This window comes from Poeciliopsis prolifica, unplaced genomic scaffold (assembly GCF_027474105.1).
Source record: "Poeciliopsis prolifica strain line A6 unplaced genomic scaffold, Auburn_PproV2 SCAFFOLD038, whole genome shotgun sequence".
Lineage (NCBI taxonomy): Eukaryota > Metazoa > Chordata > Actinopteri > Cyprinodontiformes > Poeciliidae > Poeciliopsis > Poeciliopsis prolifica.
This window is the reverse complement of record NW_026562413.1, coordinates 3094258-3121169: the sequence shown is the minus strand read 5'-3', so window position 1 is coordinate 3121169 and position 26912 is coordinate 3094258. Positions and strand designations below refer to the sequence as shown.

General features: G+C 36.6%; 1 protein-coding gene across 1 annotated transcript in view; it reads right to left on the bottom strand.

The window, feature by feature from the left end:
* The window catches only part of csmd3b (CUB and Sushi multiple domains 3b), a 356525-nt gene that overhangs the window by 53732 nt on the left and 275881 nt on the right, over positions 1–26912 (bottom strand). Inside the window, exons 26-42 of the mRNA XM_055053697.1 lie at positions 23970–24096; positions 22935–23137; positions 21773–21964; positions 21401–21539; positions 20126–20313; positions 16435–16553; positions 14512–14587; positions 14280–14396; positions 8078–8191; positions 7876–7971; positions 6269–6472; positions 5950–6074; positions 5405–5501; positions 3650–3754; positions 2562–2680; positions 1917–1986; positions 61–177 (exon numbers count right to left, since the gene is read on the bottom strand). Of these exons, the coding sequence (XP_054909672.1) occupies positions 61–177; positions 1917–1986; positions 2562–2680; positions 3650–3754; positions 5405–5501; positions 5950–6074; positions 6269–6472; positions 7876–7971; positions 8078–8191; positions 14280–14396; positions 14512–14587; positions 16435–16553; positions 20126–20313; positions 21401–21539; positions 21773–21964; positions 22935–23137; positions 23970–24096 (2208 nt within the window). The remainder of the gene's footprint in view (positions 1–60; positions 178–1916; positions 1987–2561; positions 2681–3649; positions 3755–5404; positions 5502–5949; positions 6075–6268; positions 6473–7875; positions 7972–8077; positions 8192–14279; positions 14397–14511; positions 14588–16434; positions 16554–20125; positions 20314–21400; positions 21540–21772; positions 21965–22934; positions 23138–23969; positions 24097–26912) is intronic.

Here is a 26912-nt window from a genome sequence, read left to right as displayed (position 1 = left end):
CTTACATAAAAGGACAATCAAGCATAGGTCGGTGCTTTTTTATCGAATGATGATTCTTACCAAACCCAACAGGTAAGTTCACACTCCAGGTGCAGTCCAATCCACTGGGATAGTTACCAGGGTAACCTGGACTCAGAATCACCCCACTGACATCCTTCATAGATCCACCACACTGGGCTGTGTGAAAAAAAAAACACAGAAACAACTCAGAATTAAAGTATGCAGGACTGCCAAGTTTGACACACTTCAGCATCACGGATTGCCTCTCTTTCTCACCCTGTCTGGACAAATCTCCCATCTTGGTTTCCACAGTGCTACCTGTGATTGGTCATTCTAAACACATCCAGGCCCCAAGTTCCCAAACTGATTTAAACACAAAACCTCCATGGTGAGATTGTGACAGTTCATCATGAAGAGGGTGTGCCCTGGAAGCAGCACTGTTAAATTATAAATTATCATGTGTGGCATCATCCTCCAACATTATGAGTTGGACTGGCCATGCTCGCATTACGCCAATCCAAAGATGCCCACAACTGGCTGGTAATGTATTGTTTGTGGCCCTTTGGAATGCCATTTGCAAAGCAGATGATGTGCTGTCACTGATATTGCTGCAATAAAAAAGATCTCACCAAGTGGCTGACATGAGCAATCCACAATCCACGGAGAAAAATGAAACGACAAAATAACGCGATGAAAATGTGAAGATGTGACATTTTCATTGTGGATATTCAAGAGAAAGGTAAGAAAAGTACAATGGTTGCAAGGTAAAAAATGAGTAAACAATGCTGTTTAAAAAATGAAAAAGAATAATATGCACAGATGCCTTTAAGAAAGGTTTTTAATATTTTCCCAGAAAAAAGTATTCTCTCATTTATAGATACACTGTGGACCATTTTCTTGTCAAAAATATATTTTTTTGTATATTTCACACCCACCCACATTAAGATTTTCTTTTATTCTTGCCAAGAGGTAATGCTGTGGCACACTGGTTCAATATAATGAAGAAAAACATCTTTCACAAATCATAAGAAACTGTTAAAAGACAATACAAATATCAAAACCTCTTCCCAAAATGATTAGAAAGATCTAAAAGATGTAAAATATCACATTTACATATTCAAATTTCAAAAATACTTTATTTATCCTGATGGAAAATTACAAACGCTTGATACAGTGTTTGGCTTGTATTACCCTCGGCAATTTCACAGTAATTTTCATGTGATGAGACATGTGAAGCATGTGCACCCATGAACCCTACATGTTTTCTTTGTTGTCACAAAATGTTGGTTCACATGAGGTACTACCCGATCAAGCAGACTGTCTGGGTAAAGGAGCCGTGGTTAAACACAGAATGCTTCAAGTGCTTTTCAGATGTTCAGAGTTTTTTTTTATTACGCCTTGATGTTTATCTTTCTCTAGCTATTGTTTTGTGATGTAAAATTAATTATTCTCTGTTTTGTTCTGCACCATGCTTTCAAAAAGTGGTGGAGGTGGGCGGGGGAGGAGGTGTGGTAGGGTGCAATAGGGATGAACAATGTTCTGCAAATCTTATGTTTGTTATTTTATAAACATGTCTATTTTTTTTTTATTGATGACCATTTAAATGCAATTAAATGTAGCAGTCTGTGTCTTAGCTAAACACTAATTAAACTGGTCTACATCAAGAAAATGAATGGGCTTAGGATTGGTTTCTCCAAAACTGACTTGATGTGTTGGTGTATTCTGCATGTTTATGGCTTAGAATCAATTCAAAAGCATCCAAACATCTAATTTTCTTTTATTTCTTGAGAATCAGAGAAAGCAGTGAAGACAGCTTGCAGTTCTGCGGTTTGGTTTGCATTTCTATAGGGAGCATCATCATATGAATGCTTGTGCGTTTCAGGGTGTGCATCAACAAAGTGTAGGAGAACACATACCGATACACAAAGGTACAGGGTAGTTCCATCTTCTAACAGGTCCAGGCATACAGGTAATATGTGCATTTCCCTGTAAAAATGTAAAAGCAACCACATTTTGTTAACATTAAACAATTACAAAATCAAGACACAAACTTCAAGTACTTTCATAGTGCATTCTGCTCTGTTTAACAATTGTGCATTCACATAAGAAGGCATCTGCAGAATATGGGAACTGGGGGTGTGTAGACCTTATTAAGTGTGAGTCACACAAATCTCCACTAAAACTCTACATCATACTGCATAGAAATTGGGTAAACCACACCAGAGACATTCATAATTCAGGAGTTGTGTAAACCACACCAGCCTTGTGTGTTTAGCAAACGAAGGGAAATCACACGAGAGAAGGCTTTCCTTTTGATTCAGTTCAGATAGTTTTAGCTTTGCGGTGCCAGGGGATGAACTAAATGAATGGCGGCACATCAGAAAAGCTGCACAGACTTTAATCATTTCACCTACATGTTTTGTATTTGGTTTGAACTGATATGTGCTGGCTTGCTACGACTATGCTGACTTTGTTGATATGTAGAAAGTCTTTGTAAGTAAAATCTATACAAATAAACACATTGATATTGTTTTTTTGGGGGGTTTTGTTTTTTTGTTTACCTGAAGAGAGTATCCTTGTTCACATGAAAACTGTACAACATCCCCAACCATGAATCTGTCTCCTTGTCTGATTCCATAGTTTGGTGTCTGGGGCTCTGGACACGATTCCAAACCAATGGCTAAATTGACACATGAAAAGGAATACATCACAAATTGTACTATACATCTTGTTTTGAACAGTGAATAATTGAAGGAATAAGAACTAAATAAGTGAACAAAATTAGGAGCAAAAACACAGAAATATGTCTCTTTTTTTCAGTGAATTGATGGCATTAGTTATGGATTTATTTCTATATTTCTGATGGCTATTGTCCAAAACAGTCCAAGAGCCAAGAGTCCATTGCAAAGGCCATTAGAACAGCGTGATATTACAAGTTATAGGTTTTGGTTTTTCACTTCAATATTAGGTCATGCACTCGGTCTCAATGAGCTTTATGTAAGCTCACTGCAAAGGACTCCACTACTGAAAAGTAGTCATGCTAACCCACTGCGGTACATTTAAAGGAGCAAATAAGATACTGGTCAGATGAGACCAAAATTGGACTTTTTAAAAGTCTTTGGAAAAAACACCATGTTTTGAAGAGAGATGACACTCTGTAGAACCACAAAGCACCAAACAGCATGGATAAATGTACCTGGGAACATTTAGTTAATGTGTGAAGATGGATGTTTTTAGACAATGACCCAAATCAAATAAGCCTTGTAAAAAAGATTTGCCAAACTACAAGAAGGTTTCTTGTAAGGAAACAACCTACTTTGATCTAATTCAAAATCAAAGGAACTGCTGATCAGAGAAACTCCAGGACTTACCAGGTTTGGAAACAATTTGAAAGGATAATCTAAGCTTATGCTGTTTCACTACTTCTCTCTTGTCACTCCACCACTTGATTTATGGATTAATTTGTGTCAGTTTCTTTGTATTGTATGTGTGGATTAATTGAGTTGTTACAAACATCTGGTGTTAATTTTATTATAATAGCCTTCCACAGAAATGTATTCATTTATGAAAAACACATTGGAATGTTCAATTGCTCTCTCCACAGTGCTTAACCCGGATTTATTTCAAATGAAGCTGGATGAACATTTACCTGTATATTCCAGGTGAAATCCAGCAGCTGAGACGCTAATATCAGAGCTAAAGCTGAGATAGAGGTTGTTAGATGTGCTATTCAGGAGAGGAGGAATAGTTGTGCCTGAGAAAAGAGAGAAAAAGACAGGAAAAAGGATGAGGATCAAATATCTTGAAAGCAAATGATCACAACTGAAGCCAAGGAAACAACAAAGGCCTTTCTAAACCCACATTTATTCTTAGAGAAAAGTTCTCAAAGGAAGGAGAAGGGTATTACTTTAATTTGAGGCATCTATTTTATTTGAAACCTCTTCTCAAATGTTTTGACCTAGATAGACTGGCAAGGAAAAGTATAAAGTAAAGGGAAGAAATCTACTGCACTGCCAAAGCAAAGACGGTCTCACACAATGACTTTGAATGAGATGATGCATTTAAATGTAGAGACTATGCTTACTTTTTAACTATGGTACTTAGCATAGGGAATGCACTATTTAGGAGGAAAATGAACCACTGCAGCTGCAATGAAGTATCTATCGAGTCCAATATTGTAAAACTGAGTTGTTCTTTGACATACACAAGATTTCAATTTAGTGCCAGGTGTGTTATCACAACATATCTGCGCTCAAAGTTTCATCTGAGTGAACACTGAATTAGGTCACTGGATGTTACTGGTTGACAATGCGACTGTTGTGAGTGGAATTAATAAGCAGGGCTTTTTATGACTGTACAGTCCTGCCGCTGCTTGGTTTTATGTTCCAGAGGAAGCCTAATTTATTATTGTGACGTAAAAAAAAATCATTATTACTTATTATTCAGCTATTAATATTTTATAGCTTTATAATCAACTTCATTGATTTAACAGTGTCTGTTATTTGGAGATGTATGGCAGTATTAATTAGGAAGTGAATTTCAAATCAATATTGTTTTATCATGCCGACACATGAATTTACTTATTAATGATATTTTCATATGGAAATAGAATCAATGTGGTGTCAGTTCATTTCTCATCTCATAATCTTCCTTCCATTTTGTCACAGAGATGTCAAGCCCCGCTAAAGATTAATTGAATACAACAAGAGGGTACCCAGACGACCCCCCTTCCCTAAAAGCAGGACCGCTATCCCCACAAGAGAATGTGAATATGATTTGCTGCAGCAGCACAGCCGAGGCACTTTGACTGCAGGCAGGCGGTGTGGATAGTCATGCAAGCCAAACTAATGGCACATTAAAGTACAAGGCGCTCTTTCCGTAGTCTCTCAAGAGCAGTTTTTATTAAGTCAGAAATCTGAGGAGCAATGTAGCTTCTTTATGTCGGAGTGAAAAAACAAAGTGAAGGTGAATGGTTTATAAAATTTGATCATTTGTTTATATTAGCAATTTAAATCACCGTTGAGTTTCATGAATGACTTCAGGGTTCCTTCACAGTGATTTACGCATTCTGGATAGACATACTGTGCAAAATTTAAGTAGAGTGCAGAAAAAAATTGTTTGTATTCAAACTTTAATCACTATCCCGTCTTCTGAAGCTTATATACATCCATCTGTCCATTCATGAGAAACAACATTAGGAATTAACTCTTAACCCTCGGAAAACTTAAATGCTGTTACTTAGCTAAAATAAACCCTGTATTGTGTTTGCATTTATCTCAATCACAAAATGGCAAATTGAAACAAAAAATGTCCTAATTTTTGAAAATATGGTTTTGAATTTTGATTTGGTTTAAGTGTACATGGTTATTTTCTTAGTGACAGAAGATTATGTAAAAGTACTTACCAGAATAGCTGCCAAGTCTTGGTGCATGGTTGTCGGCACCATCGTAGAAGTCTAGCGAATCCCAGTTATGTTCAGTTGCAAAACTTACAACTTGTATCTGAACAGAAGGAAAAAATAGAAATTGTTCTTAACTGAGCTTTCAGTCTCTTAAGCAAAGGAGCATTAATGCTCTTGTAAATCAACAAAGTGCCATTAAATGATTTTATTCCTATTCTAATTAGTACCAAAGAGGGATATTTGAAAAGTCATGGGTAATTCAAAGTGAAAGGCTAAATGTGAGCTGTATGCCAGCATCCTCTAACTCCACTTTCAGAAGAGGCATCTTTGCCTTTGTTCGCCCGTGAGAGCCATTTAGCTTACATGCAATCAGGCCTTATCTTTCACGATTAGATCCTATCTAGTTATCTCTGATGGCCCTTTTCTCAGAAACCATCCATCCATTCATCCCAGTAATAATGTCCTATCTGCACCGAGATCCTGCCTGCTCAGCTTTTAAGCCAATGATAGATAGGTCAGCTGGGAAAGCGGCATGTGACAGAAACAACCTGTATTCCGGCCCCTTCTGGAACGGACACCTTCCACACGCAGTTCTGATTGTTGTCATATGGTTCTGGGTAGCCTGGAGACAAGATGGTTCCACGGCGAGAGGTCAATACGCCTCCACAGGGAACTGTGGAAGATGATGTAACAAGAGAGAAGGCAGGGGAGAAAAGTAAAGAGGTTAAAACAACATTATAGGAAAGTGACTACAAAGAAGGAGTCTGGGGGTTTTGTAGAGAAGGAGACAAATAATAGTACATGTGTTTAGGTTGTTACTGCTCCTTTACTGTAAAATATACTGTGTCCTATCCAGAGGCTCTGTACCTATGCATGTTGGCAGGGTGTCATTCCACTGAGCCAGGTTGTCCGGTACACTCTCGCAGCGAATGGCGGTGGAGCCGTGAAGTATGTATCCAGGGTTGCACTCAAATTGCACCAAGGAGTTGACTGCAAAGTCATTACCGAGACGTTTCCCGAAGCGTGGCTCCGGGACTGAGCTGCACTGAGTGGAGCTTGTCCTGGGTACAGCTGGAGACAAGAGCAAAAAGACATGGCTGTTAAAAAAAAGAAGCTTGGGTTTAAAGGAGTAATAATGTGATGGGTTAATGTTTGCTGCCTACAGCATCGCTACACACATAAGCATTCATTGTACAGATCTATAGAAAAATTAATAAATTCATATTTTATAGCCATAGCATAATCTTACAATTATCTTCAACCATTAACTTTTATGCTGTGTATTTTTTAATAGATAAAACCCTGATTGCACTGCAGGTGACACTGGTGTGAAACAAAACCTTATCCCCACTGTATTGAATGGTAGAGTTACTGAAATGGGATGGGTTCGACTTTCTTCCAATAGTTCCAAAGAGAACCTTGTTAGAGTTTGTGGCATCATGCACTGTATAAAACAGAACATTTTAATATGAATCTGGTGGCCTCTCAGGAATACTGAAATTAGGGCTCTTCTGATAGCATGATCCAAAATCTGGCGGCTAAATGCACACATAAATTGTCCATCAGACAAAAATTCAACCGTCTTCCATTGCCACCTTAGTCTCTAGACCTAAATGCTGCAGATAACCTGAGAGGTGCTAATGCCATTAATATCGGACAATAATAGCATAATATTTCCCAGTCCTAAGTTTGATTTCAACTGCGACATTCAGCTGAGATGACTGGACGTTATTGAAATTACTCAACGTTATCCAGTTATTTCAGTACGGTAAATTCTATAATATACCAAATTGTAGAATTTGGTATAAACAAAATAGCAGAAATATCCATCCTACCTTGTATAAATACTTAAGGATGCTGGTCGTGTGGTGAATACTTTTTTGGCATGCACTCAAAAGGGCCCCTTGGCACAACCTTATAATTAGTTATAATTAGTAATAATCAACAGCAAAGATGATTGTTGGTAAACAAAATTATCCTGTATGACCATCTTCTGATGGCTTCTTTCAGTGACATTTAATGTCACGTCTCCAAATATTTTCAGCTGGCTTGTCAAAAAAATTACAATGAGCTTGTTGCTCTATTGTCATCAAATCTTAAACCATCATATTTAGGTAGACCTGATTCTGCATCATTGATGTGCAACAGATATTAGCATTGACAATATAAACTAATATCTGAGAAATGCTTCAGGCACCTTGTATGATTATCCCATGAAGAAATAAGTCACTTCTGAAAGCAAAAAGTAGGTCTTACCTAATACTAGCAGGGTGTAGTTAAAGTGTGAGATGAATTTATAATTTCCAAATTCACTGTGATGCTGTTTTTGTCTTTTTTACAAATTAAGACAAAAGCATGTCAGAATGAGGAATTTCAAAAGGGCGTTCCTGATCAAAACTGCTGAAGCCACTTGTATATTAACTTAGATAAAAGGTACATTAATATCCAACAACAATTGAAGCTCTAGGTCTGACCTTGGTAGACAAAATGGAATCCCTTGGCAGTTTCTGGTCCAACTGTGGTAAACTTTACTGTGATCTGGTTTCCTGAACTCAGAGGCAGTGATTCACCTGACGAAAAAGAAATTGACAAAAGACAATAAAGCAGACACTCCAACATGGAATCTTTGCTCACGGTGGAAAGCCATTCATTGCGATCGCAATCACACATGCTTACCGGAGTGGGAACCGGAAAGAGAGGAGAGTAGTGTGCTTTGTTGGGTGGGTCCATCATAGATTTCCACAACATCATTCAGAGATGTCTGGAACAGCACAAACTGACCGAAGAGGACTGCAGAAAAGAAGAAAGGAAACAAAAAATGGATGGGAAAGCCGAATAAAGAGATGAGTTAACAACTATCGAATGGGGGCAAAATTATTATTCCACGCCGCTGTCTGGGCCTGACCTTCCCCCGATAAAATTAACCTGTAATAGTTAATTTACATCTTATTAAGCTGCAGTGTCAACTTCTATTTGAAGCCGACTATTGGCACAAAATTACATATCAGCACACTTAATAGTCAAAACATCACCTATCTTCATCATGCGCCAGTCGGACTGCTCCCTCCATCCTTGCACAGCCGGTCACTTGGTTTGGGAGTATCAGAGTTGTCAGCTTGTGTAAAATACTAAAGTACATTTGCGAACATATGGCTGTGTGGAAATACTTTATTTCTGTCTCCTCAATCAAATCAGGGGATGTATGGCGCAGAAATCAATCCGACCGCTTGCAAAGGGGATCAATCCATTATTTCTAAGCAGTAAAACATGCGAGCAGGTGGCTATTAATTGAGAACTGCATTTGTGATACAGATGCACCAGTCTTCGCTCTTTATGCAGTCAGGAACTAAACACCGCCTGCCATTCATTGGCAAGATCTTCCTCTGCTGAAACCATAAATTTACCAGTGCAGGCTTAGTGGCAGACGTTATTAGACAATCTCCCCAAACGCTAAAGGCTCTGGCTTTTCTTAATCTAGCACAATTCTCTCTGTCCTAAACAATCACTTGATCTTTAGTCCAATCATTAGCTGCATTAAGATGTAAATCTGCAGGTGAGTTGTCAACAGCACACATAAACAACAAAAAAAGTGTTCTACTTGCTAAATGACATTTATTTGAGGCCATATCCCTTTCACTGCACACATATCTCCGCTCCTCATCGCTTTCTCCTCCTCTGGCTCACTGTGGCCCCAAAGGCTGACTTGTAAAGGATTAAATGTGAACATTGCCAAGGATATAGGGCTATAAGAAGGTCAATGGCCACATTCTCCAAGGGTGTTTCTCTCTATAGGTTTCATTTAGAGCAAAAAGAGTCCCTCTCTTCTTTAATGCAAAATCTCATTTCATGTTAAATTAAGGGCAAGTATTACAGAAAGGAAGAAAAGAAGGCAGACTTTTTTTTCATTTATCCATTCTTTGTCTACATCCACTTATCTGTGCAGGGTCACAGGGGAATTTTTGTTTTGACAAAAAGAAAAAAAAAACAACTAAAAAACAAATCAAAAAGGCTTTAGTGCCAGTCTATTTGCATTCATCATAAGCATGACAATAATACATTAATTACTTGTAAAGATGCACTGGAATCATTTTAATTTCAAAGCACCAAATAACATTTGAAAAGTAGAACTGGGTGTACAAGTTAAAATTTATTGTGAATTTTCTCTAATAAATGAATCATCAAGGTGACAACATACTGCCTTAATTATATGCCTTTTCCATTATCTTACTCGTTTCTAAAATGTTAATCAACTGACCTTAAAAGGTGCAGAGAAAACATGTTTGTTTTTTTTTTATCTTAGGATTGGAATCACTGAACCTTAATGATCTCTAGATTTAATAATCATATACACTGTTTTGAGTCATTGACCTGTTTGCATGCCCAATTATGTAAAAGTTTCAAATAATTTTAAATAAATCTTCACTTCAAAACAAAAAAGGCTGCATTGTTCAGAAGTTACCAAAGAGATTATAAATTCATTCATGTTGAGGTTTTTAAACTTAGGAACATTGTTCCCCCTGCTAAGCATGTTGCTTATAAAATGCAACTGGGGACATATACATATATGTTAGACTAAATATCTTTGGACTAGACTGATTCAAGAATATTCACAAATTCAAAGTGCACATATTAATAATATTGCTAATGTATGTATAAATGGCACATTCAAAAAAGTACAGAACAAATTCATCTTTAAATGCCCTAATCTATAACATTTATGAACACAATGAGTGTCTGTTAATTTCTCACATCTCTCTATTTTAATTGTAATGTACAGCCTGAAAACATTAAACTTCCTACCAGAAAAAGAATTAAAGAAAAGCTTTCAAATGTGATTTGGACTAGTTACTTTTCATCCCTTGCTGACTGTTGAGTCGATCATAAAACGCAGATTTTGCCCATCTGCTAAAATATTCCAAAAAAACATGTCCACCATTTGCAGATTTAAAAAACCCACGATGAATCAATCTGATTAAAGTCTCTGCCACTCTTTGCTGCAATACTGACATATGGTACTGCAGTAGGAGTAGTTCACAGCTTAAAAAGGTTTCCAAGCTGCACATATTTTCAACAAAATGACAAACGCACCAGCATTTCCTCACATATGCACAAATTTAACAAAAAAACAGCACACAGCAAATGGCCCAACACACACATATAAAACACTGTTGGCATATTCCTCCCTCATACTGAGATAACAAAGGATGGCAAACAGTATAACACACACTAGGAGGGGATGATCACAGCAGACCTGCTCCTTGGTGTGTTTACCACACGGCTCATTGATGCTTCCCTGCACTAAACTCACATACACCCGGGGGACATCGGCAGTCATCTGGGTCCTAATATGTCTCGCAAAGTTTGAATCAATCTTCAGGACGTGTTATCAGATGATTGAAAACGTTTTACTGCTCATTTAAAAGCTCCTGATATCAGATAAAAGGAAACCTGGGCAACAATCCCTGCAGAGCTGCCATGCCTTCAGATGAGCCATCTGAGTGGGTGTCCTGAGCCGTGTGGTCCTCCAAAAGAAGGTACGGCACTTCTGAAAGGGAAATTTGGCTGTGGTTTTCCCCCATATGATGCTTTAACTACAGGGGCTATTTGAATTAAAGGTGAAAATATCATTGAGCAGCTGAATTTGAAGAAACCGCTCTAAGAAGCTTGTTCAAAAGTCTATCAAATTTATTTGACAGAACATAAACAGAGCGGAGGCAATTCTACCAAATGCAAGGCCATTTTTGAAAGAAAGTCATGAAAAATCATTCTTGTTTGCGGTAAACTATTTATGCAACGGACTAAACAAGTCAGAAGAAGCTTTCTAACACACAAAACCAGAAGCAAACTTTTCATCTATATTCAAGATGCTGTGGTTGAAAACTAACACTGCACAATACCCTAAACACGGCATTCACCAGAGTGGGATTCATTGATTTCAATGAATGTTTGTTGTTTAGTTGCCTGTAGCAGCACTGCTGCTGATTTATTAAATGAAGCAGTATGAAACCCGGATTTCTACACCAGGCTTTAATGGAACACGGTGATGAAATAAAGTTCCTTAAATATTTATTTTTCATTTTTAAGTAGTTATTTTTGACATTATTAAATGTATGCTAACTTTGCATATCAGCCAATTAATATTGTGTATGTTTATTGGCTTTTTCATTATTGATCTTGTATTGAACCATTCCTATGTATTTCGGATGCATATTAACCTGGTGGAATTATTTATAGTGAGGGTAGAGGTATTTATTTATTTTAAAACAAATTGAATGCAATTTGTTTTACGGTATTTAATATTGTTTATTGAAACATTGACTCTGTTTTTATAACAAAGATATCGCAGAGATACTGGAAAGCCCACATATTGGTCATCACTCTGGAGGCATCCAGGGAAAAAGAATCCAATTCTGGGAGTGTTCACCATTTATTCGCAGTTCTCCTTCCTGGACTGAGACCTCCTTACTCTGAACATCAGCATGCTTGCAGGAGTCAGTTCCCTTGGCTCAGCTGGAGGCTCACCACTGAACGTGGTGAGAAGATCACCACCTGTACCGACATGCAGGAATCCTTGACATGGGTTACTTCCAGGTGGAAGATGTCAAAAAGAAAGAGAGGGCTGCAGCTCACTGGAAGAGCACAAACCCCCACCAGAACAGAGAAGAGTAGTGAACAAATTCTCAGATGCTCCTGGCAAGCCACCAGGAAACAAACCTGGATGGATAGTTAAAAATGGGGCAATACCAGGGACTGAATAAAAACTGACGCTATACTTCGAAACCCTGGTATCCTTATTCTTCCACTTCACAACTATGCACAGGTGTGAATGGATCTACCATTTAAACACTCATTGCAATACATTAAAGCTATGTGAAAAAACATCCCCTCTAAACAGTTTTCCACAGCACTTTATCTGTTCGATGCACATAAGTGTGTTACACCAGTAAGAAACAATCAGTTTAAATAATCAGCAACCTATTGTTAAATTTTTCAACAGCATTTCCTGGTTTCTTTCATCAACCCATTTAATCCCACCGGCAACAATTGTTGTCAGACATTTTTTTCTAACTTCTGGAAGCTCTAGAACAATTGTTTTGACTTTTGGCAGCTAATTGAAGTTTTAAAATAAAATAATAATGTGTCTGCTATAAGCCGTATCAATTTCATGTGTCTACTGTGAAAGGTTACATGACCAGACATCTTTACTTCCTGCCCATAACACTGGAGGTAAATGTCAGTCACAAACCTATACATGAGGAAGTCAGTAAAATATTTAAATAAACAAATATAAATAAAATATTTTGAACATATGTTCTTTCAAGTGTCTTCTTCTAACATATAAAGAAAATCATATCCCTTCATTCATCTTTTGATTATATAAAGAGTGAATGTAAGCACGGCAACAATTGTTGCCGCTAGCATAGTACATAGACAGCACTATGCTATGTGTCCTTATCTTTGCTGTTTATTCTATATGCCTTGCTGTTCCCACACAGCTTAAAACTATCAGATATTGTAGATCTTCTAGGCCTGAAGGGACCTCAAAATTATATTTTCTACATTACTGTCATGCCTAAACCCTCCCCTATGTCAACCTACCCAAAAGGCGATCCTTTCCGCAAAATGTGGCCAATGCACTGAGATGATGCCACGTCTGAAACTACTTTAGGACAGAGCCAAGGTGTAGTTTTTGGTCTGATGGACCAGGGAGAATTTCCTCTCAGATGCAGATTTGTTCATACTAACATTTTCACCTGACTTTGCCTCATTGATGAAATGACCAAATGAGGTAAAGATCACTCAGTACATGATTTATATAATTTTTTTCTTTGTGTAAATAAGCCATATTTCTGTCATTCAGACTATGGAGTTTCACACTGGGGACAATTGTTGCAGAGTATAAAATCTACATATTCACTAACATAACCAACATAAAATGTAATAATTTATAAATATCATGTGTTAGGGACATCCAAGGATTGAAATAAATTAATTTATTTTGCAGGAATAAATTTGGGATTAAATGGGTTATGTGTTCAAATCTATGTCCAGATGGAGGCCAGCATTAAATTTGCTTACAAACCAGAAGTCATAGTACAATTGAAGAAATTTTAATTATGTTCTCATCAGATTTAGGAAGGGCTGGGTGTGAATGATGGACTTTGATAATTGCCACATTACAAAACACAAATTCACACATACATTTGTTGAAGCTCACAAAGGCTCGTCATCACCTCTCATTAATTTGTATACAAAATGTTGTGCACATATGACTCTTTGGAGGGCAATAAAGCTATATGGGTGTCCACTAAGCCCTGCTCTTGGAGGTGCAACTGCTCCTTACCTCTAATAACCACACTTAAGAGCACAGGCCCATTTAATGTGAAGGACCCCCTGCAATATTTATCTCTCTCCTAATGTGTCGTTGAAGTCTGAGTCAAGCACCACCAATCAAATGTGACAAGATAAAAACAGTATCATCCTTAAATGTCATTTCAATTATGAAACCCCGACCTGGCATCAAATGAACGGCCACCAAGTGCCCTTTCAGCGTGTGGAAAAAAAATCACTGGTGGTTTCTCGGCATGCTTGAAAAACCCCAACAGGCATCCTTCAGGGGTTCCTTAAGCAGCCTCATTAAAAATCAGACATGTTTTAATGTCAGTTTGTTTCACCGAGTATAATTCAATATAGGGATTCTTGTCAAGCAGATTTCCTGCTCACCATTTCAGCATTATGAACTATATATACCCTGTTCAAGTTGCGCATACAAGCATGTGATTATTCAAAGTATTCTAGAATATTAGTTTGACATAAAACTATTTAATGCAAATTCCCTGTCTAAACTCTTGTGTGCTGCGAGAGTGGGTAAACTTACCAAACTCTCTCGGCACGGATATGGAATACACACAGGTCTGTCCAGAAGTGTAGTTTCTGGGAAAGTTTGGCGATAAGACAGTCCCTTCTGACCCTGTAGAGCGACTTCCACAGGGAGCTGGAGGTTGCAGGATTGTTAAGTCACACAACAGAAAGCAGCAAGTTCTAACAATCCATGCACAGAATAATTTAAATTGAATTTAAGAATGAGAATGGTGCAAAGATTATATCACCTTGACAGCTAGGCAAAGCTCTGTTCCATCCAGGCCTGCCATCATCTCCTATACTGCAGGTTAGAGTCGAATACCCCTAAAACAAAACAAAGCAGAATAATATAAAGTTAATCAGTTTAAATATTCCAATCTAACCATGTTTGGGCTGAGCAACAGAATTCAGTCTGTGGTTTGTGCACACAAAATCTCTCTGCCAATGTTAGACAACGTTCGGTGGAGGCAGTGTGATAGTCTGGGGTGTCATCTCTCTCACTGGAAAAAAGAACGGGGCATGTTTTCATTGAAGGTGTGTTATCATTGAAGGCATTCTTAATAAAGACAGCGACATGAGATTCTGCAACCAGTGGCAATTCCATATCACTCATTTTGGGAATGATATGCACAGAGTAAAGAGAGGCTTGAGTGTGCCCTGAGCTCAACCTCATCAAATAATACTGAGATCAGCCTGTGAGTGACGTTTGCAGTATAGTGACAAAAATAAAACAAAGTCAGGCTTGTAGAAAATGCTGAATGATGAAATGGCATGGAACTGAAAGTCCCAAGCTGTTATGGTTGTGCACAATTTTTGCAGATGTTCCTGATCCCCCTTCTGTGAATAAATTGTTAATTGGCAAAAATCCCCTGCTTTTTCAGACTTCAAGTAACATAGAATAAGAGTCAGCAGCAAAACAAGCTTTTTGGTACAAATGATTTGTCTTTGTTGGGCACAACTTAGATATTTGACTCTGATGTTTAACCCAGAAATGCATTTTCCTTAAAACGGTTAGTAAAAAAAATACACACACACACACTTTCCTGCAACATGAGATTCATTGCCACAAAACATTGTTACAACATTTTAAAAAAAAAATACAGGCAAGGATATCCTTACTTCTTTTCTGCGCTAAGTTTATTCAGTGGGCTATAATATTTTAAGTACTATACATTTACATTCTGTTGTCCAATAATATATTTGCTCAAGTGTGGGAAGATCATGTCAATAGAAAAGAAAGAAAAAAGTGATGAAAGGAGAAGAAATTACTGTTACTATAATTGCACAGCACAACTTTGTGTTTTTTATGCAGACCTACAGATCTGGCTGACACAAAACTAACAAAAAACCCCCAAAGAGCCAATAATGTTTTTAAACAGTTGCATTTTCTTTAATTTCCTTCAGGTTAATAACATAGCTTTTGGTGGAGTTTATCAAAATTTAGAATTAGTAAAACCAAATTACGATTAAATATGTCTTTAGTTCCCATGTTTTTAAAACTCTGGGATTTTGTGTAGTACATCAGACTCAAGGACAGGCCAATTAAGTAATACCATTAATATATGAAACAGAAAAGAGGATCAATTCTTAAATGTAGATTATTTTTTCTGCAAGTTAGACTTGCATGTTTCCCTCCCCATGCACAAAGACATATGAACAATTATAACCCTCCTGAAGCTGCTAGCTACCTAGCAGCTAAAGCTAAATAGGATGCATGCAATCTAATATGCATGGACTTTGTATATTTAACTTTTCACCAGATTGGATTATCAGCATTTTCTCTGAGTTCAAGGCAAACCCTTGTAGTCCAGAATACTCCCAATTTGTGGAGCGAGTTTGCAGCATTTCATATTTACTGTTGGTTTTTCTAATTGCGGCGTTTTCCCTCGTGCTCCTATTTCCTGTGGTTGCAACATTTTATTTGTGGTTGCAGCATTTTTTGTTTGCATTTGCTTTGTTGAATGTAAGTTTGTGATTTCATTTTCTGTGATTCCAGCACTTTTTGTCTGTTACATACCTGTCGGCAACCGTACAGGTATGTAAATATATATATATATATATATATATATATATATATATATATATATATATATATATATATATATAATATATATATATATATATATATATATATATATATATATTGTTTTGTTTGTTTTTTTTGTTTGTACCTGCAGAACATATCCTGCTTCACAGTAAAAGGTGACTGTTGAGCCCAGCTTGTAATCAGATCCCAACCTGGTTCCGTTCAGAACCACCCCTGGGTCAAAACAGGATTCCCTCAGTTTGGCTGAAATGGAAAGAGACAGAGGGAGAGAGAGGAAAAACAAAGAAAAATAAAACAAATGTGTTTCTCATTGGGAAAGGGGAAATACAAAGAAAAGTGACAGGCACACATTGGTTACAAGGCAAATTAATATTAACCACGTCCATTGCAATAATGAAAAGAGGCATTCGCAGTGCTAGACTTTCCATCAGTCTGTTTGCCTTAGCAGCCAGTGTGAAGATGGAATAAGAACGATAACTTTATCCCTCAGCTCTTTGCATGCTATGTGAACCTTGCAAATGATGGCAGCGGCCCTCCCTCCAAAAGACTAGCGGCCACCCACATCAACTTCACACTTAATTCCTGAGTCCACAAAGAGCCAATATTTATTCTTTTGTGCAAGTGTATCAAAGTGACACCTCCTGACAGACTGCTTCAGCCCCCAACAAATCAACAGGGACTCCATCATGAGGGCAATCTTTCTTTTCATTTTGAAAACACTGTGATACATTGTGTAATCAATAAGAGCAAGTTTGCCGCATAATGGTGCATGCATACAGCATAGGTGCTGTGAAAGCAGCTAGAATGTGAAAATTGAGTATTTCACACATTTACCACCAATCCTGCCATAAGGAGAGTTAGGGAAAATTCTGTAAACCTCAAAGAATGATTTCCCTTGCCAAGTTGTTTATGAAAAGCAGATTCAACAAGATTCAAGTCCCCTAACACAATCATTATGGGCAGAGTACATTAATATTTTTCTCTCCAAATAATTGGAGACATGAGATGTTAAAAAAAAAAAAAGTTTGATTGTGGTACAAAATGTAATTATCACCAGCATGAAGTGCTTGGTAAATAATAAAGTTTGTGTTTAATAAAATTATGCAACCATAATGATAAGAAATTGAATCCAAATTTAAATTTTGTTATTCTTTTCAAATAATCACTGGTTTGGGTATTTTTGTCACTCTCTTGTATCTCTCCTTTTGTTAACAATTTACAATATTTGAAAATTTAGAGCTCAGAAGGCCAATTATTGTTTGGAATCAGCCACAGTCAGGCTTAATGCATTGCCTTTGGTGGACAGTATCATGGTAAATTGGAGCCCTGCAGAGTGCTTGTTGTTTGTTGCTCAATGTCTTGTCATCTTGAAAGAAAGAAGTTTGTCCATTCTGGCTTGTTTGAGTCTAGGAGCTGTACTGGAGTTTGAAGCAAGCTAATGCAACACTATATAAAATGCCTTTAAAATAAGTTAATTAATTTTTGCAGTAACAGTCTCATGAAAAATAAAGATATAAAGAAAGATTAGATTTTTCTCTCCCTTTGTATTTTGTTCACTGTTCTCTGTGGACGAACTCGGTCCTCATTATTCACAGTCTCAGGTGTTTTAATGTGCTGCAATGGTCTTCGTTTAGACGTGGGTGACTTTATGTGTAATATTTGAAATGAGAACACATCAGTCTTAATTGAAAGACATTCTCCTATTTTGAAGAGTGGCGAGAAAACATGGCCTTATGTTTATTAAAAACATATAAGAGTTCTGATGCTAGTTGAATGCAGTAAATTTAAAAGTTTGACTTTTTTAGAATAGGGATTTTGAAAATTCAATAAAAGAATATATTTAAAGCCCCTTTGATTATTTTTCACCAAAAGTGTAGGAGAATGCATAAACTTATTTCTCGTGTCAAAACTTCATGATTGTCTAGTCTTCAATTTCTGTAGATCTCTGTTTTATATTAGACAATTTGTACAATATCACTATAAAAGTTCAATGTGCTTTTTTGGTAGGTTTTTGAGTAGAATCCCTACTTAATGTGTTTTAATCTTGCATTCAATAAAATAATACAAGGAGGAATGGTCTTACATTAGATAGCATTTTTCCAGTCATTTTGACAGCTGAAAGTGCTTTAAATTAGAGCCACATTCACCCGTTTGCCCTCTCAAACATTTATAGGCAACTTGAGGTTAAGTGTCTTTTTCAGGGGCACATTGACATGAGAGGAGAAAGCTGAAATCAAATCTAAAACCATTCAATTGCAAGAACACTATGCTATTTAATGTCGCCCCAAGAAGCAGTTTTTAGAAGATCTTTTCTAGATGGTCTGCTGTTTTTATACTGCATGCATACTGGGATGGGGGAGTTGGGAGTTATTTCAAGGTAGGTGAATATTTTTTAATACAGAAAAATAACTTAGGTAGTATAACATGAGCTTAAGTAATTGTATAATTGCAGCACAATGACATAAAGTTGAGTACTTGGAAAAAGTTGCTTAACACTCTGTAGGAGTATAGAGTCAGTTCAGACTTTACATCAAATTTTACATCCAGTTCAGGATGTAAAACTTTAAAAAGAGGTGCTGCAACTAGAAAGAAAAAAATGACCAAACAAATTTCCTTATTTCTTATAATAGGTTTTGATGGTGGAAACATCATTGTCACAGCTGTAAAAATAAATTAAAATTAAAACTTTTTTTAAAATCTTTTTTCCAGGAATAGATTTAGTTGTCTTTTTTTCTTTTAATAGAATTTTCTTTTACATGTTCTTGTTTAATAGTATTTTTTACAAGGTTATATGACAACCCCATATAAGCCAAGAAAAATTTGTGCTGAGTCCAAAAAGATTAGTTTGAAACCTCACTGATGATGTTTCAACATCTACTCCCACTTTATGTTCCACCAAATTTTAACACTGTATTACGGATCATAGACGGTTTGTGTCTTAAAAGTGCTAAATGGCTAAACTGCTCAAAAAGTGATCTCCCATGCTGGTTATTCCTGTGGCATCCAACATGTTTGCTTTCGCCAAAATGAGATAATTCCCCCCTGTGCCCACACACACAACCTTTCTTCATGGTCAAGCATTTTAGTTGCCCGCTGTGAAAGGGCAACAAGGGAGGACAAGACGCATTACCAGGGCACAAGTGTAAAAAACCAGCTTGAAGAGAAGCAGAAGCTAGTTGGTCTGTCGAGACATGAGCTGAAAACAGATGTAAGCACCAGGTGGAACAGCGCCTGTGAGATGGTTGACAGGTTTTTTCAGAGCAACAGCCTGCAGTCTGTGCCGTCTCGTACTGTCTCCTCAGGTGAAGGGAGGCAGAATCTTAACATCTGTACTCTCAGAGAAGCAGACATCTCAAATGCAGGAGGAGATCATCAAGGCCCTAAAACCAATGAAAGATGCAACAAATCTCTTGTCAGAGGAGAGCAGCCCCACCATCTGTTTGATTGGTCCTTTGCAAGCTCAACTTATCCAGTACACAAAGGACAGCACCGGAGAGTCATCAGTGGCCCGGAAGAAAGAAGTGCACTGTCTTTAGGGACCCATACAAGAGATACACTAGCAGGCAGAAGGGAAACAGTCTTTGGTTTTCCCTTTGAGCAAGAAATAGTAAAGTTATATGGAAAAGCAAGTTTTGAGGCTGCAACACTAGGTTATAGTTTCGTTGTTTTAACAATGGTAGCACACAAAAGACTAATATTTATGTCTTGGAAATTTTGGCTTTGTTTTGGGCAACTGAATATTGATGAAGTTATGGTGATCTGAACTTCTTTGATCTGTTTGTACAGACCTCTAGACACAAAACGTCTAATTTTACCTTTGTACTCCAGGTGAAAGCCAGTATATGAAACAGAGCCATCACTGCGGAAGGCTAGAAGCATGGTATTGGAGCTGCTCTCTATGCGTTCTGGAAGTTTGCTGTCCTGGAAGCTCCCGATAAGAGGACTGTTGCTGTCCGGACCGTCGTAGATGTACAGGAAGTCGTAGTTTGGCTCAATGTTAAAACTAAAGGGGGACAAAGAAAAAATAAAGTAGGTAAGAACTCATAAGACAGAAGTTTAAATGTTAGTTTAAAATTAAACTGCTGTTGTCGATTTAAAAAAGTTTGTGAAACGATAAAAGTTGATTTTAAATAGTAGAAAACCAATGTAATAATTACATATTTCAGAGATTTCTTTCTGATGGGAAAACAAGTAAAACTCTCTACACAATTAATCAGATTATAATACATAAATTAGCCAATGCTTAATAAATAAAATTAAGGTTTTAATCTGCTGACCAAAAACTTTGTCAACACTAAATCTGATTTTTGTATTACAAAGTGAAAAGTATTTAACCATATGTCTTCCACCTGCATGTTGGATTGATGGCTAAAATTAAATTTAGGTTTGTGAGCTCTTTCAGTAACACAATCTTTTTTTTTACAGAAAGTTTATTCATATCATTCTTTCCTTAACTTCTGTCAGCAATGGAGTGTGTAAGTTTGGAAATATAAGTAACTCACAAAAGTTGTGAAATATTTACTATAAAAAATAAAAATACAGAATTGCTAATATTTTTGTTTGCTTTAACAAGTGTGTCAATTGTGCTAATGAATTAAAAGTAGTTCAAATCTATTTTAAAATGTCACTAAATATCACATTTTACTAAAATAGTAAACCAGCCACTTTTTTGAGCTGTTTGCTTCTTTTAGTCACCTACATAAACATACAGTGTAACATGTGGCAATGGAAAACAAGCTTGTTAAGTAACCTTGTTCTTGGATGTAGTTTTTTTTCCCCAAAGCATCAGAAAAGTAGGAATTTATTTTTCTTAGAAATACACAAAAAGTTCCAAGTCTAATGTGCACTCCACCCTTTGATTTCAATGTAGAAAATATTTAGCAACTGACTATAACGTAAATACATTTATAGTTAATTTATAGCTTACACAAATACATAGCCATGACCAACACTAAATGATAAGAAAAATCATTCTGGATTGGAAAATGTTGGAATGAGCGCTTTTGGATTAGATCATTACTTTGGATTGAGAAGTTTTGAAAAGCCGTATATGACAATATCCAATGTTGGATATTCAGTTTTTAGGTCACCTGATGAAGGCCAGCGACAAGACATAGTCTGAGTTGACAGCAATGAGCCAGTCACAGTCCTTTGAGTGTGGGTAGGGATGTGGATAGTTAGGAGATAGTATGAACCCATTGGAGCCAGTCAGATTCCCCCCACATGGTGCTGCAATAAGAACACAATGTAAAATATAACTTATTAGAAGTACAGCAACACACACATACTATATATAATTGAGATGCATATACAAATCTCTGTGTCTAAATATAGATACAGGTTTCATAGTCACTGGCAGATGTGTCCTTGAGTCATTTTCTGAAACTGAACAACTCCAGCTGTGTGAATGCAGTACATCTGTTTCACGTCCCAGCAGAATATACTGCAGCTAAACTTTTCACCTATGCAGACAGGCGGGCTGGGCTGCCAGTAGTATCTGTTATCCACTTGTATGCAGGTTATTTTGTCGTCTCCCTGGAGCTCATATCCAGGGTCGCACTGAAAGGACACCGAATCCCCCGGCTCACGGCCGTCTCCGCTGCGCGTGCCGTTCATCGGTACACCTGGGTCCCTGCAGGCTGTTGCTACGGAGCCTGGAGAGAAGAGAGACAGGGACAAAGTGGGAAATGGAAGAAGAAGAAAAAAGAGAGCAATTACAAAAATCAGGGTCAAACTATGTGTGCAATATTGGACAAATGCCTAGTACTGAACCTTAAATGTCAATTAATTTCACAATTCTGTTACACGACATCTGATGTTTTAAATAATGCTCAAAAATGTTTTTCTGAATGGATTAAAATAGCCTGAAAAGTTCATGCCCAGCTAAAATCCTCCCACCCAAAATCTTAACATGAAAATAATGATAAACTGCTATGCAACTGAGTATTAGGTAACAGTTCTGGAAATGTGACAGTATCATTTCCCTCGCCCCACTTACAGAGTGACATTCAGAAAATTTGACTATGGATTCCAATGAGACACATTTGCCAGATTAAAAGTGACAGTGCAAATTTCAGTTTTGAGTAATAAAACAAATATTGTATGGCAAGTATAATTTCTTTTGCAAATTGGCCCTGGAAAAAAAAAGGGTTAAAACCCAATTATACTGTCCGTTATTTAATTACTACTAATAAAATTAAATCAGGACAGAAAAATACGTCCTGATTCTATCTTTACCGGAGAAACTTAGGCTATAAATTTAAAATCAAAATTCATCCTTTGGGGTCAGTACTTAAGAATGTAATTAAAAAAAATATATTTCCTAAAATTGATATAGAAGTTTCTTTAGAAATTCTAAAAACTTCCATTTAATTTGGTTGAAATTAATGAGACTAATTTCAATACAGTACTAGAAATATAAAACATTTCGTCTTTCAATAACAAGTTGATCTTCATGAAGTACATTATATATTCTTCATTATTAGTTTTAATAAAAAATAATAAGGCCAACTCAACAAAAATATGACTCAGATCAGTATAATAAAAACACGAGCTTTAGAATCAAAATGGATAGATCGTTATGTTTTCTTTTATTACTGGTCATTTCTAAATTGTCTTACTTACTGGAAAATTCAATGGCAAAACCTGACTTGCTGATGTAAAAGTCAGTCTCAAACTGGACAGTGACTGTGTTCAGAGTGGAATGGATTCCCTCGGGAAGCAAAGATCCACTCAGCTCTGCCAAAGACATTTCATTCTCAGGTGGGCCGTCCCAAACTTTCAGCATGTCGTGACTGGCTTCTGTGTCAAAGGCCAAGAACTGAAGGCTGTTATTTAAAAGGAAGAAAAATCATCAAGATTAGATATTTCAATATGAACTTTTTATATACTCAGTGTTAGTTAATCAGTTTTAAATCTTTGCTGTTCTTATGCATATTGACAAAAGGTCTGTGAAAGTTTTGTAAAATTTAAAAACATTTATTTTATAAATCAAAGCTTTTGTTTCAGATGGCCAACTCTTTAAATGGGAACAACCATGTGAAATAATTTGGAAAAGGAAATAAAGCAAACTAGAGATGCAGAGAAACTGGTCACGATTTTACACTTGACCAAACCTGATAAGTTATCGTCCAGTTGGGAATCCAAAATCTGATATGTTCTATGAAGCTTTGTTGCCTGTTCATTCAGGCCGCCATAATAGGGATATGAATGTGAAAAGATAACAAGAAGCTGTTCTTTTTTTATCCTTTTGAATAGTCCTCTGCTGTCAGTCAAGAATTATGCTGGACTTGAAAATGTTAGCAATCTCTAGGAAATCTCAAAGTTAACTTAAAGGCTTATGAACTCTGCACTGATGGGCTGATGCTTAGTCTGTGAAAGAAAATTAGTATTTTTTAGTTATTTATAGTTTTGATACAGAAATCAGCTAAAATCAGCATCTCCATGTAAGAGTTTTTCAAAATCAGTGTTGGGAAATTGACCACATCATTTATAATCATTGAATCACTAGCAAAAAAAAAAACAACCCAAAAATAAAATGTGTTTATTTAAAAGACATGAATAATGCATCTCAACAAGGTTTTAACCACAAATGCTGACCAGTAGGTACACTCAGCCATGTAGAGATTACCAACATAGTCACAGAGAATCCCGCATTACCTCACAATATTACCAGAATCCACCTCAATGGTCCAAGTGCACCGAAGGTTGTTGTCATATGGAAAAGGGTAACCAGGTGAAAGAATCCTCCCTGAAGATTCACCCTTAAAGCGACCACCACACTCAGCTGCAGTTTAGACAAACACACATGAGATATTTCATTGAAGTTAGTATAAAAAATAAATATTTTTATAACACTAGGATATTCATAGAAATAGCATTACACCCTCTACCGAAGCCCTACAAATGTTAAAATAGTAAAACAAAATTTAAATGTGTTGATTAAGTATGACAAGTCAACCATTTATTTATCTGTCTGTGGTATTTGTTTATCAATGCAATCACAACCACTAGGTGGACCTCAGGGGCCGCTTAGTGATCATCAAAGAGCAAAAGTGATTAAAAAAAGAAACCAACACCCCGCTTCTGAATCTCGCTGTCTTTCTCACTCTTTCTTCCAAAGAGAACATGACGAGGGGAAGCGAGAAGAAAGAACAGAGTGCTGATCTTGCACTCCTCCCGGAAGAAATCACCTCACATTATATAACTAAAATAATTCCTCTTTTTATATTTTGTCTCTTCCAGTTATATACTTTCAAAATCTTCATCCTCTCTCTTACTTTTCCTCCCTCTGAAAGTTCCTACTCCCTCAGGCTCTTCATCACTGGAATATATTATCTTGGGTAATAGGAGCAATATACTACATTAGGATGGAGAGAGGACACAGTGAGATGATGCAAAAGAAGGAGAGGGAAAGATGGAACCAAGGGGTGTAAAGAAAGAAAAGTTTTGAGTAATAATAAGAAATATAATATTAAGACCAGCGGTTAGACGGGGTCACAGTGTGTCAGTCCTAAAGTATAAAGTCAGGAAATTTTAGCCAGTGGTTTTATGAGTCTTTCATTATTAATAACGAAAAGGAGAGACTTATTAAGCTGAATTTCAAATCAAAAAAGTTGAAAGGCAAAATATGAAGGAAGGAACATCTTGAAAACATTGAGCTGACTGATATGCCTGTTGAAACCAGTTTGTTAGTCTCTTTGAATGAGCTTTGCATTTATTTGGGTGTAGTAGCATATTTTCAATCTGTTCAAATTCTGTTCCAACTGTTCACTGTTTTATTACTGTAGTACTAGAGATCTTTTCCTTGGCATTTCAAGCACTACTTAAGTATCAAATAAAAATGCTTATTATTCTCATAAACACTTAGCAGCATGTAATGTGAGTGAACATCATAACACCAACATGAAGTTTTATGATGACACTCTGATTTCTAGTTACTTTTTGTGTAAACTTAAAAAAGCACAGTGAAACCTGTAACTTTACAACAACTTTTAATTTACAAAACCCCCCAAAACATTGAATATCTCATTCTAAAAATATCTCCTCTGTTTTGGAATGTCTCCAAAAGAAAGAAGATATCTTATAGTTGAGAGCAAATATTTGGTTCTAACTGTGGTTGATTTTTATGTCGTATTTTACTTCGTACTAACTCTGAATTACTAAATAGATAGCAGAGATGTTCAGATCAATTTCCAAGTCAAGTCTCAGGTCTTTTGCCCCAAGTCTAGATTATAAGTCAAGTCTTTGAAGGCCAAGTTGTAATCAAGTATTGAATCTTTGAGGGGCAAGTTCAAGATAAGTGTCAAGTATTTTGCCCGAAGTCCAAGCAAAATCTCAAGTCAGAGTGGAGCAGGTCCAAGCTAAGTCTCTGAGGTGCAAGTTCAAAGTAAGACTCAAGTCTTTTGACACAATGAAATTAAAATTCTAACATCAGATGCATGTGTTGAGGTAGACAGTTTATTATTCACAAGAGGAGTCTAGATGCCTATCGAAGGTATGAATACTTTTCAAAGTGAAAGTTAAAGAGGACAGGAATATGCAGAATATCAGCTGACTCCTGATAAATAAAACTAGCTGGGTCAGACCAGACAGGAATTAAGCAGATAACTGGTCCGCTTATCGGTCTCTCCCCTCACACACTCACAGCAGACGCACTAAGAAGATGGCTCTTTCAATGCATGTTGTTCTGAACTTTATACAGTGACTTACTTCACTTGATTAAATGAAATAATAACTGTTTGAGACTTAAACAAAACTCGTGTTTCAGCTGTAGATTCTAAATTCCATCTCTGGTTGCAGTCTTTGTGGTTTTAAATGCTACTTCAATTTAACTTTCACAAGAGTCATGTGGAATAGAAAATCAGATAATCATATAAAATAATAGGAAAATATTTGTGCTTGGATGTATTCAGCAAGACCTCAAAATCACAACAGATAGCTATGTAAGCTACTGTTTGCATGCTACTATTGGTAGTATTAGTAATATTAATGTCTTGTCAGCACCATTTTGCATCAGAGGTATAATAACCAATGCATACAGCTATTGAACAGTACTTTCCCTGTGGCAAATAAAAACAATTACAAGTGTATTTTAGATTACCACTGTAACATAGCTGACTTAACGTTATAGTGAATGGAGAACTCATTTTCCCACACAGGTTGCATTACTGTGACACATTAATATAATTTCATAAAGTTCTGGACGCCTAAAATGGCTGTAAAGCTTGTGAAAGAACATTATTGATTTGTTTCAGTCAATATTTATGACTGTGCTGTGATAATGATTCATCCGTTTGCATACCGGGAGAATGTGTGAAACGGCAGTGAAATAGAGTTGCCTATTTAGATATGTGTCAATACTCCAATGGGTGTTTCCTCCCAGTGTTTTATTGTTTCTATAAAATAGCAGGTACTTTGATACATTATTATACAGCAAAAAAATAGATTAAAACTATTATGATGCAATTCTTATGAATCAGATGATTGCCAAAACCTTTAGTATCTAACAGGGATATCAATAGATCTTGATAAAGATTATGCCTGAAGAAAAGGAAAGAAAAATGATGTGTAGAAGGAAGTAGTTAGCCATAAGGGTCAGTG